This window comes from Sciurus carolinensis, chromosome 4 (assembly GCF_902686445.1).
Source record: "Sciurus carolinensis chromosome 4, mSciCar1.2, whole genome shotgun sequence".
Lineage (NCBI taxonomy): Eukaryota > Metazoa > Chordata > Mammalia > Rodentia > Sciuridae > Sciurus > Sciurus carolinensis.
The window spans coordinates 57123649-57136717 of record NC_062216.1 but is presented as its reverse complement, the minus strand read 5'-3'; the positions used below and the strand labels follow the sequence as shown (position 1 = coordinate 57136717).

The following is a 13069-nucleotide window of genomic DNA, read 5'->3' as shown; positions in this document are numbered from 1 at the left end:
ATCTAATTGTATGTAAGGTAGATGCCAGCCTTTAAAACTAGCTTTCATTTGAATATTTAGCATCCTTAATGCTTTAATCCTTAGTAAAATAGCTATTTTCTCAGCACTTGAATATATATTATATATTAACAAGCAACTAAAAATGGTAACTGTTAATTAATATCCCCTCGTCACCACTTTAAAATCTTATTTACATACCTGAGATGATGGGGCAAATGTGAGTACAGAAACAGGTTTGAGTCCCTCTGAGGGGGATGGAGGTCTAACTCAGTGCTAGAGTGCTTGCCTTGCATGCACAAAGCCCTGGGTTCAACCCCCAGTACTGCCAAAATAGAGTCCCTCTGAAAGCCAGCTCTTTGTAGTCTTACTAGAGTCCCTCCCACCCCCAAATAATGCTTAGAATGTAACAGCAAATCACGATAAGTTTTGGCGCATTCAGGATATCAAGCTTGGGAAGCATCATCCTGAGGGTTGTTTCATCAGAGATTCAAAAGCAGAATTCTTTTTCCACTCACAGATGGGAATGAGCAAAGGTAGAATTAGCTAAAAAGCAAGATCTGTCACAGTTTGGAAAACACAGCCAAAAAGCAAATGACAGCCTCTACCCTCCCTTACAAATCATCTTTTGATTGCGTATCTCTCCCCATTCTCGTATTTATGCTTCATCTGTTTAATGTTCTCCTTTCCTCTGATCATCATTCTTGTGAACGCTGTACATTAAAGTAAACATGTTTCATTCTTCACTCGTGACAATGTTACAGTTTCGGTAAACACTAGATGAGGATGTTCACTTTCCCAGAGCCCATTTACTTGTCAAAATAAATTTTAAAAAATAGCATGAGACTGCACCTGACTTTCATAACTGAAACAGGGAAGTTAAAGGACAACACTGATCTGACGAGAGACACACAGTGTCGGAACATAACGTTCCACGTTCCATAATCAGAATTCAGGCTTGCTCGGAGTTACTCCTGTCAGTCATCTCATTCAGCATCAGGGAGTGTGATTCTGGCTGTGATCATCAGGTTTCTACCACTTGCCTGGTTCTACTGTGGGTAGCTTCACAATTAAGCTGAATTTCTGCTTCCTTTTGTGATGCATAATCAGATAAGTGGAGCTAAATTGAAGAAAACTGCAGTGTAGGTGGCTTTAAAATCAATCTATACAGTCTGGAAAGAAAAGCAGACAAAAGGGGAAACACGATAGTGCTGTTATAAATAACTTGAAGGAAATATTATCAAGGAGAGAGGGGAGGACAGGTGACATGTAATCTGAAAGTGGCAGAGCAAGTAACGGCCTAAACTAACATTTAGAAGATAATGTGCTTCATTATGAGCAGAGGAGTGTCACTCGAAGTGATAGTTAAATCCCAGTTAAGATATATGTGACAATTCCAAGTCAAATCATGGGAACTGCTAAGGAGCAGCACTTTTTTGTGGTTACCAGGAGGTTTAAGAAAATGACTAATGCCTCCTGGTAGAAAAGGTATTTGAAGGTTCCTAATTCCACAACTACCATTCCCGAAGCATGTAGCCTTAGGCAAATCATGTCATCTGTAAAATGAGAAAAATAGGTTTCTTTTGCCTACTGTGTTTTCAGGATCAGACAAGATACTATGGATAGTGGTGTGTCTGTTTGCAAGGTTAAAAACAGTGATGAGTTTTCTCTTAAGATTTCCTTGTCTTTTCCTCATGCTCACAAGATGGCTGCCATTTCTTCAGAATGGCATTTGTGTCCAGTACCAACAAAAGAACAGAAATATTTGTCCCTTTTCTCAGGAAAGCAATGTATTTTTTAAAGTCACCCCCTTGACTTAAATACAGTTTGTCTTGTGAAATATTTTAGGACTGCAGGCTGTATCTTCACAGCAAAATTTCATGGACTATTTACTCCACTCATTTCTCCTCATTGCCAGAAAGGCAAAATAAAACACCACATAACTTTGAGACGGCTGGCATAACGTTTTATGAGCTCTACATGGACACATGTTACGTTTGAGTAATGTTTTAATGTCAGAATAATTCAGATCACTTTCTGAACATCCTGACAGGTTAGTGCACCCCAACTGCAATGTTTGCGTTCAGTTGAGAACTGTCCTTTATATTATCTCACATAAGATAATACACTTATTCTACAATGCTACTTTTTGTCACGGAGGGTTTTTTTTAATTGTTCCTTAGGAATCATTTTAAAAGTCAAAACTATATTATCAGAATTATCTTCAATGGTGATAAACCTCTGTATTTCAGTGTAATTCTTCAAAGAGTGTGTGATCATACCACCTAAATCTGGTAATCAATAATATGACTGAGGATAAAGGAAGACCTAGACTCAAATTTGGATTTAAACTCTGACTGTACTATCATCCCGTATATTTACATTTACATACACACACATACACTCAAATGTTATATATGCATATATATACACACATATACACCCACAAATATATATACTTTGTGTATATATATATATATATGTATATATATATATATATATGACTTTGTTCAATATACTTAAGTCTTTGATTATTTATCTATAAATTGGGAGTGATAAAAATGGTAGGTACCCATAGAGATGTCTTAAAACTTGAATCAGTTAGTACACGCAGTGCTTAAAAGAGTACCTGGCTCATGGTAAATACTCAAGAAATGCCAGATTTATTGTTAACTGGGAAGTGATTCATTTGATCAAAACTTACAGTGTGACTTAACATAAATGATAAATTTAGTGATTAGACCAGTTTCCTAGTGTGTGGAAGTTCAGAGGATCCCTCTCAGTTCCTCTTACATTCCATCTTTACTTCAACTTGGCCCACTCTGTCCCCACCCCTCTGTCCTTGTGTGTATCTCAGCTTAGATGCTCAAGAACCAGAATGATACCTTAATCTGCCCCCTGTTCTTCCAAAGAAATCCAGTCATACTTGATATTTGCAATGCTGTAACCTCATAAGAGGTTTGAGAGGTGATGTGGGGAATGACCACATTGTGAACTCCTGTGGTCTCCTGATGTTCCCCCACCTACATAGCCCTGTCTCTCTACCCTGTCCCAGGAAACTTGGCTGCTTTCCCAAATCATTCTTGACAGTAGTGTGAAAAAAAATTATTACTCTTAAGTAGTTCATATCTTGAGTGAATAAATGAAATTTAAATCCACATGTGGCTATTGTGATATATTAGTAGTTTTCAGAATGTATTTAAGAATAACTATACAATAAACATCACTCCTCTAGGTTGTATCTATATTTAAGAATAGCTATACTATAAGTGACTCTCTCCCAGATCATATCTTTCTATGCTCAACTCTCTGACCTAAAGTAAAGAATATATCCACCTCCCCTGGCCTACATGCAAGATTTTTTGTTCATGTTCTGAAGGAGCTTGTCAATGGATAGGGCAGTAAAAAGAGGATCACAATGTGTAGAACTTTGAAGCTTTGAAAGTCATAATGCTGAGATTGCATTTGTAATATGTATGAGCAACTCCATTTGACCTTGAGTCTAGCAGATTCCAAGAAAGAGGAATTGGAATTGAGGGTTAGGAGCACTTAGTAGGTAACATCAATGAAAGATTTATATTGGCATTTTCTTTGGGACCCAAAGGTTGATACTATCTAGAATTCAAAGGTCAAGGACTTGGAATTCTGCGTGGGAGGTGAGATGGCCTATTAAGAGGCTGTCTTTTCTTTCTAAACGGGTTGATTTCATGTTTGCTGTTTTGTTTTCATCATATTTCCATTTCTAAAGATTTAATAATACAACTGCCTTTTTCATTCTCTATTTAAAATTTATTTTAATTGGTTATACATGACAGAAGAATGGATTTGATACATCATATATAATGGAGTATTATTTCTCATTCTTCTGGTTATACACAATGTAGAATAACCATGGGTCATATAAACATATATATATATATATATATATATATATATATATATATACATGGGGTAATAATGTCTGATTCATTCTACAGGTGATACAACTACCTTTTTCATTCTCTTTTTCATTCCTGGAACATGAGTATGAGATATGGAATATTAAGAATAAGAACAGGAACATGAGTATGAGAATTCCTTTTAGCTGGGGGAAGGGGAATACTGGGGATTTGAACCCAGGGCCACTCTTCAACTGATTTACATCCCTAGACCTTTTACTTTTTTATATAGAGACAGGGTCTCACTAGGTTAGAGGCCGACTACAAACTTGGGATCTTCCTATTTAAGCCTCCAGAGTTGCTGGGATTATAGGTGTGTGCCACCACACAGAAACATGAGAATTCTGACATGCTACATGATGAAAATAAACATAGGTATAGAGTTTATGTATGTACATTTGTAGATGTGTTTAATCAAAGATTAGAAAGAGTGAAGTGCAATGATGCATGCTAACTTTCCATAGGTAACCCTGGTCTCAAATAAGATGATCTCTCTCAAAGCATTCACCTCTGTACTCCTTCCAAAGGATTTTCCTCTCTATCCGATGACCCTGTGCTGCCTGTTGCTGAGAAAAGCCTCTAGCTCCTCAGTTATATACCTTCTGTGTCCAGTTAACCAGAATGACTGATCAGAAACCTGCTATCTGACTTGGAATCTAATTGTCTTTGATGATCCGTGTTTCCAGATTTGTTTATAAACTGGAAAAATCTATAAATTGCAGACCATCTGTACATAACACTATGCTAATGATGCAGGCATTCTGCAAATCTGTAAACTCATTACCTCTAAGTAACTAGTTTCTTCACATATTCCTAACTTGGATTATCCATCTGAACCTGCTATTGGGAATCCTGATGAAGAATTATTTCTCTGAGGGATGAATGTCTCCAACAACCTTCAGAATCATTCTTCTTCTCTGTCAGGAGAGAGGACCCGTTGGCGTGAGGTCATTCGGATCAGTGATACAGATGTCTGTTAGCCTCAAGGTGGTCAATGTATTGATCCCATAATGCTAATTAGAAAATTTGTATTTCTTTTGTTCAGAGCTTAATTAAGGATTTCCAGTGTTGGCAACCTCTTGTAAAATAATTTCTGAACTCAGCATCCATGCACACCCTTATAATACTTGCAGAATACTGTGTACAGGTCAAAAGTTTCATGATGCCTGCCAGTCACATCCATGAGAAAGACATGAGAGTAATCAATAACACCTCCGAACCGTATCATTCTGAAATGGATGATGCCAATTTAATGGAAATGAATTAACTTCAGGGAAGGGCACAGAGATTCTCTTGATGATAATGTTCACTATGGATCAGAAAGCTGCTGTACCATGGTTTTTATGGAGAAGGCGTACAAATCAACATCTGATTCATGGACATGCTTTATTTTGTCCTCATATTTTATAAAAAATGTCTGAGCTGAGCCATCATGTAGGAATTGAGAAATATTACATTAAAAATACACAGCCTTGACTTCTTGTGAAAAATACAAGCTCTGGCCCCACTGGAACCACATTTTCTCATGGTGGCGACACTTGCACTCTGACCAGTGCTGATACATTTTCACAGGTCTTGTGGTCTACATTTTGCCTAAGTCACTACTCTCCCGTAATTCCTGACACTGAGGCTAAATATTCCATAAATTTGAAGACCAATATGATTCCTTAAAAACCAAAATGATTTTTGAGCAAAAATTAGTTCATTGTCATTTTTTATCATGCTGTTCTTTTTTTAAAGAAAGGACTTATGCCTATTTTTTCTTTTAAGAAAGACCTATGTCTCTATCTAAAGTGAGAAAGTAAAAGGAGACAGAAAGTGCCACATTTTTTAAGAAAAATGAGTATGAGCTCATTCTTCTGTGGAAATGAAGAATAGTCTCTTGCTTTTAATATGCAGACGATGCACATGTATATCTTGCACCCGTGCCACCTCACTAATTTATATTACCTTCCTGCCACCAGGAACACTAGAATTTGCAACTGCTGGTATAGAGGATGTGTGCATGAACACACACACAGACACACACACACACACATACACACGTGCGTGTCTCTGTGTGTGTGTCTTATCGTATTCTACATTAGGAGCACTTAGCTCATCAGAAATATTTTAAAGTTTCTCGAAGTGACAAAAGCATAAATCTAAGCACAATTTGTCACTTTTATAAGCTCAGAAAATACCAAACTGATTTCCTCATAAAGATTCTGCCATCAGTTAAATGGATAAACCATTAGGTTACAAATAAAAAACAGCTTCATAGTTAGGAATCTGCTAATGTGCTGATTATTTATAGACATAATTGGATTGATGAACCTCAGTCCTGACACCGTAAACCCCCAGTATACCAGAATATAATATGGAAACCTAGAAGCAGACCACAGGATGTGCCCATAGTACTGTGGATGAGAGACAGGGTAGGCTGTAGAGCAGGGCCAGCACACACCGTAGCATAGGCTGTAAATTGAGCATCTCTAGAGGCATCAGATGAATACAGAGAAGGGTATGCATACTCTTCTCTGGAGTTAGGCACACTGGGTGACTGGGAGTGGCTAAGCTTAGGCAGCTTTGTTGCCTCCCATCTGCAGCTCAGAAATCCTCATAACTGCATCAGTCTTAACGTCTTTCCTTGTTTATTCTTTTTCACTTTGGGCTTTCAAATAACTTTTGAATTTGAGAAACTTTCAATGGTTAAATATAAATTTAAAATTCCTGTTCTACATGATAAATAGAAGTTTTGGGGTTTTTTTGTTTGTTTTTTGTTTTTGTTTTTTTCAGATTACAAAAGCTTTTCCTTGTAAGTGCCACAATTAACTTCTTGGAAGAACAGTTAACTCTAATTATGACCTCTATAAATGTAATGTGTTTCTTCCTATCTTTTAAAGCTTATATATGTTTGTGATTGCTTTTTGTTTTACAAATTTGAGATCACACTAAACACACAATTTTCTATTTTGACTCTTGTCTTTTATTAGCATTTTCTATGTCTTCACTTGTTGAAATCATAATTTTAATGTCTGTATAATGCTATTGCATTGTTAAATTGTGAATTATTGAAACAAAACCCTATTCTTTGGTGTGTTGCTTTGACATGCTTTGTTTCCTTCCTTCCCTCCTTTCCTTCCTTCCTTCCTTCTTTCCTTCCTTCCTTCCTTCCTTCCTTCCTAAAATAATTGAATTTGATTAAATCCTTATTTGCATTTCTACTACTTTCTTTTGGTAAATTCTTCAGTTCATAACAACAAAAAGTATGATAAATAATATGTATAGTGATATGATAGGTATTACTATCTTTAAGACTATCAAGTGGAGATAAGTATTAGGAGAACAGTTAAAGCAAGGTGGAGGAGTGGAAGGGTCTTCCTTTTTTAGAAGGGTTGCTAGGCAACATTTGATCTGAGCCCTGAGTAGGAAGTGGGACGCCTGTGGGAATGGTTTTCTGGGCAAAGGAATCAGCAAGTATCAAGACCCTGAGGTTGGAACTTGCTTTGAACTTTCTAGAAGAGAAAGGAATCCAGTAGGGCTTCAGTGGAGTGTACCTGGAGTTCCTTGGAGGATCTGAGGTGGATATCTGATAGGGAGGGGTCTATACACAAAGGACTTCATGAGGCTTAGGAAGAAATTGAGGCCATTGAAGGATTTCTATTTAGAAAGTAACTTGATTGGATTCCTTGGTGGTGAATCAGTGTGGAGGCAGGAATGGAAGATGCAGACAGATCAGTTAGTTAAAGAGATAATGGTAGTGCAGTAGAAGGTGAAATAACCTATGGTCTTCTCTCCAAGCAGAAATCAAAGAAACTATAAAAATAAGGAAGTGTGGGGGCGAGTTGTAGAGATATAGTTTACCCTATGCTTTTTTCTTAGGAAACATGTCATGATATTGTTATTAGTGTAGAATAATTATTCAGTTATTAATTGTCATGTCATTTTGTTGTTATTTTTAATGAAGTATATACTCACCTTTATGCCATACTGACGGGAATGGGGTTTTGTCAAGTTAACTGAGAGTTTCAACCATTCATATTATTATTATCATATCACTCATGTGAACCTGTTACTTATCAAATTTCTGGCATGTTTTCCTAGTTGCTTGGTGTAGTTTGTTTCATGCATGGTTCATTTTTTTCTGTAAATTTTCAATCTGAAGCCAAATACCTGCTGGCGACAGTGACTTTAATCTCCCGTGGGCTCAATTTCCATTAGGAAAGCTTGCTTTCCTTCCCAGATACTGGTACTATCTTCGTTTCAGTCTCCAAGACCACTTCCCACAGGACTTTCTGCCTATCTACTCTCTATGAATAATTTATCTGTGGACGAGTATGAGACTTCCTGTCAGACTTCCCCTACTTCCTGGCCAGTTGTGTGGGAAAAATTAAAGAATGGTAAGAGGATGCTACAGATAGCAAATCTAGGGAATGAAAAACTAGGAAGCAGGCAACTCACACCTGGATTTGTGAACCAGAGGAGAATGCAGGTGGGACAAAAGTCCTCGAACCTATGTTAGGTAGACCTGGTTGTTCCATCCAGTGATGTGGAAGTAGTGCTGACTTTGAGAATCAGATTCTACTGGCCTCATAGGAAGCTTTTCATTCCAGAGGTCGGTGACTGTTTTACTCTCAGCTCTTATTTTTGAATGAGGATTCGGATTTACTTATTAAATGTAAGATCTAGAAAAGAAGGGGCCGTCCTGGTTTTGTTCACATGGATTTACCCAGCACTCAGTACAACCTCTGATATTCAAAGAGTTTGCTTATTTGTCAAGAACTAAACAAATGACTCTGAAATGCATAAGGGTAGTGAGAATGGAGGATGTTGTATCATAGACTGTCAGTCAGCTGTGGACTGAAATTGGTTCCATTTCACTGCCTTTTCCAGACAGCTGTGCTTCGAGACTCTGTGTCATTATTAGTAGCTACCCCTCCAGGTTGGAACATGGTGATGTCCACAGTGATTCCTGATGATGGTAGGGAGATAGGCTTTCCATTTCATATTCCTGTACCACTTGGCTTTTATAGCTCTCCTTTGTGTTCTGGAGTTCTCAGATCTCTTCTTCTGACTATTTGGCAGTATTTCCTTTTCTCAAGTTGACTTCCCCTGGGTAAATTTTGGATGGTGATGATTTTGGGTATCTAAACTCAGTAATGGAGTGGTATGTGGGGTAAGTATTGAAGGATCATGATAGGTTTACTTTTGATAAGTAAATCCCTTTTTATAGAGACCAACAGGCCATCATGATGTCAAATTGTTACTTGTTTATTGGTGATAAATTAGAATTCTTTATATTTAAATACAAACTGAAATGAGGCATCCTATTCTAAAACCAACTTTTAATTACCATAGCTATTGGGCAGAGTGTGACAAAATGCCCCCTGATGCTTTTGCTTCCATATGAGATCTGTTTGGAATGCTCACTGCCATTGCTTGCTGTGATCAATTAGTCTTTACATGTCTGTTACATTATTGCGGTTTACACATTCTAATAACTAAAGCTAAGTGGTTATTGTCGAACAAGAAATATTCAGTGCTACCAAGATGGCGCTGGAGATTTGAGATATTACTTAGATTTGGAAGCAAAGGACAAACAGGGAAAGGATACAGATCACCGGAAGCTGACATGCTTAAGGAAATGAGTGCTAAGGTTACTTGGGCAAGAATGAAGATTTGGGGAGCAGAAGACTCCCATCTGTCTCTTCCTCTGGTGTCTAAGGAAAGAGAAACTTAGTAAGGATAGGATTCAGGTGGAACTAGAAAGAGAACAAAAGGTGCTCTAGGAAAAAGCTCTAGAGATTTAAATAAATCAGAGACTGACCTGTGCTTAGAGAATGGAAGAGATGGTCTCCCCTAGCAGAGAGACTAGCCTTAAATGGGTAAGGTGCATAACCCAGAGCTCAAATGTCTGTTGAATCATTGGAGAAATGTTGTAACTAATCACCTGAGAAATGGATCTCCAAATCTGGAGAACACTAAGATTTCAATTTAATTTATGTGACTGTCATTGCTCAAATATGGATTATTTTGGCCTTTATACAGTCTCACACCTTTATTAAAACTTGTTTAAATACAAACATATTGGCTTAAAATCTTGTTCAATGAATAGCTACTCAAAACAAAGTGTAAGTTCAGCATGTGTGTTGGTTCTCTGAGCTCAATTTTGGATCAGTTATTGAAATAGCAGCAGCAGCAGCATTGTAATGAAATAAAATGAAATGACCTAATTGCAGTCACCTCTTTTCTTTCTTCCATTGCATTTTTAGAAAATGGGTCAAAGTCAGTAGACTATTTGTGTTCTTTTCCTTCTTTCAGTTTATTAACTTGAGTATCCATTTCCTGACTATAACAAGATTTACTAAATAAGAAGGATAAAATATGGAATAAAGAAGAAAGTCATAATTATTATACTGTTAGGTACACCCCTTTTGTGCACAACAGAACTGATCACCTTCTGATTGCAGAAAAGAGTTATTATTTTTTAATAAGTTATAAATTTGTTTCTTTTCTATAGGTGGAATGGCTGAAAAATGAAGAACCCATTGACTCCGAACAAGATGAGAACATTGACACTAGGGCTGACCATAATCTGATCATCAGGCAGGCACGACTCTCTGACTCAGGGAATTATACCTGCATGGCAGCCAACATAGTAGCCAAGAGGAGGAGCCTTTCAGCCACCGTGGTGGTCTATGGTAAGACCAGCCCAAAGGCCAGGAATGGATAGGGAGGGCAGAAACAGAGAAGTAGAGAGATGTGTATTTCACTAAATGTTTCTGTGATTAGGGCTGAAAGGACCTGGGGGTCATCCCCTGCAGTGCTCTGCCCTGCCACCCCCACTTGGCAGGTGAGGAAACATCCCTATTGCTATTGATGTGTTTCCTGTTCTGACCAATATTAGACTTCCAAGAGATAGTGACATTTCCAGTCTCTTTCCTTTAAAGATAATAATAAAAGTTGTTTGTTTTCTTCCAGTGTGCTTAGAGTTTAAAAGCATTGTGGGTAGTTTCTGCTTTTCTCTATTCCTAAACCCAATATCCACGCCCCCAACATCCCATACCCTCTGCCGGTTACTTTCTCTCCTGGCATATGAAATCACCAAAACAAACATTACTATTTGCTGACTATCTCAGGTATTATATAAAAGAAGTTCCTAGCTATTTAACTAAAGGCATTTCCTCCCATAATAGAAGAGCCCTGGGATTTATATTCGAAGCACTTAAAATAATAGAAATTCAAATGCTGATATTTTCTTCTTATACTCTGGATTTTCAAGTGCTTTAGAGATCTTTTGATGAAGTCTTCCTGTTTTTCATAATTTCCCCACGAAGCATACTCTCTAGATCCTTCCTATTACAGACAAGTAGGTTGAGGGGTAGCAGAGGTGAGACCTATGCTGCCTCACCAGTCTCTTGGTCCCCGGATGCCCAGCTCACAACACCTGGCACAGTGGCTTGCACATAGTAGGCAATCAGTAAAAAACTCTCTCCTTTTTTTTCTCCCCTCCCCATTTTTGTCTCTCAGTGAATGGAGGCTGGTCTTCCTGGACAGAGTGGTCAGCCTGCAATGTTCGCTGTGGTAGAGGATGGCAGAAACGTTCCCGGACCTGCACCAACCCAGCTCCTCTCAATGGTGGGGCCTTTTGTGAGGGAATGTCAGTGCAGAAAATAACCTGCACTTCTCTTTGTCCTGGTGAGATATACGCAGATTCCCTTTCCCTTCTGATCCACCAACACTATTAAGCTGGTGTGAAGCAATCAATATAACCTTCCTGTCCAAAGTCACCCTTTTCCTGGGTTTTAAGAATAGAGCCTTTGTCCAAGGTGCTAATAATGAGGGACTCATTGTAATGGCAACATTGTCAATTAAATACCCCCGTTCAGTGTTTTAGGGCATATATATATATATATATATTTTTTTTTTTTTTCTTTTTATACTCAGATGACTTCATATACTCACTATCAAGAAGCCAAATGCTCTTTGAAGCATTTATACTACCACTATTTGGTTGGGCTCAGCCACCTGCTTCTGTCCTTGGGTTCTCCCTCTTCATGGCATGAATTCCTATAATAGTAAGCAGGGATTAGTTTGTTTTCTTCAAGCACAGAAGATCCGGCACCAAACACTTGACCTTTTATCAGTTTTGGCTTTGTATTTATTTACAATACAATTGGCAGTAACCATACAGTCTCACAGCAGTCTGTATTTTACCTTGGGCATGTGTTTGCCTTTCTTTCTGAATAGAGACAGACCTCATTTACCAAATGTGTCTTTTATCAGTTCTGTTCACCTCTTCCTGGCTGTAACCCAATTTATACAATGAGAAGTAGATGAAATGGAAGATGGCTTTCTTTATGGAAAGCATATCCTCCCACTGAGAAATAAATTGATCCTGCATCTCATATGCACTACAGAATATTAACTCCAAGGACACTGAACCAGAGCCTCAAATTTCAAATTTAGTTTCACCCAAAGCTAAGGTGAGGCTCTCACCAGCAACATATTCTTGGAGTTTCCTTTTGGACTCATGTTCAATAAACATTTATTGAGTGCTTACTATGTGCCAGGTACTGTGCAGGATATTTTTTCCATGCAATATCATTTAACTCTGTGTTGTGAGTTTTATTCTCTCCAGTTGATAGACGTGGTCAGTGTGACCATGTGATTGCCCAGGGTTGCACAGCTCATAAATTGGTACAACCAACTCAGGGATTCAGAAATTTTGCCTCAAGTTCACTATTTTCTTTTTTATCTTTCTCTATTTTTGACTAATTGCTTTAGATTAAAAATTGTGCTACCATAACCCACATAAGCATGGTTAGACTATTCCTAGGAGGTAATGGGGCAATTGTCTCAAACATCTGCCCTAATCTCTAGGGTTGATTTTTAATGGAATTAAGTTTAGTTTGTTCATTTCTACATACAGCAGCAATTCATGACCCAAGAAATTCTATTTATGTAGGTCCTGGCATCTTGGGGTTTGACTGACCTGTTTTAGTTTAAACTATCAGTATATTTGGGTTTAATTTTTTAATAGTATAGGGACATTTAGGGCTAAAAGATAGTTTATTTTACCCTTTGTTCTAAACTTTCAACTCACGAGGCAGTGGCTGATTACCAAGGGCTACAGTGTAGTTCACCTGTCC

The 13069-nt window shown here is 37.9% G+C and overlaps 1 protein-coding gene across 9 annotated transcripts in view; it reads left to right on the top strand.

The window, feature by feature from the left end:
• The window catches only part of Unc5d (unc-5 netrin receptor D), a 531864-nt gene that overhangs the window by 413960 nt on the left and 104835 nt on the right, over positions 1-13069 (top strand). For 5 of the 9 annotated variants that reach the window (XM_047551322.1, XM_047551323.1, XM_047551320.1 and 2 more), the window contains exons 5-6: positions 10438-10618; positions 11448-11615. In XM_047551322.1, the coding sequence (XP_047407278.1) occupies positions 10438-10618; positions 11448-11615 (349 nt within the window). The remainder of the gene's footprint in view (positions 1-10437; positions 10619-11447; positions 11616-13069) is intronic. The other 4 variants (XM_047551326.1, XM_047551327.1, XM_047551325.1 and 1 more) reach the window with 1 other exon arrangement.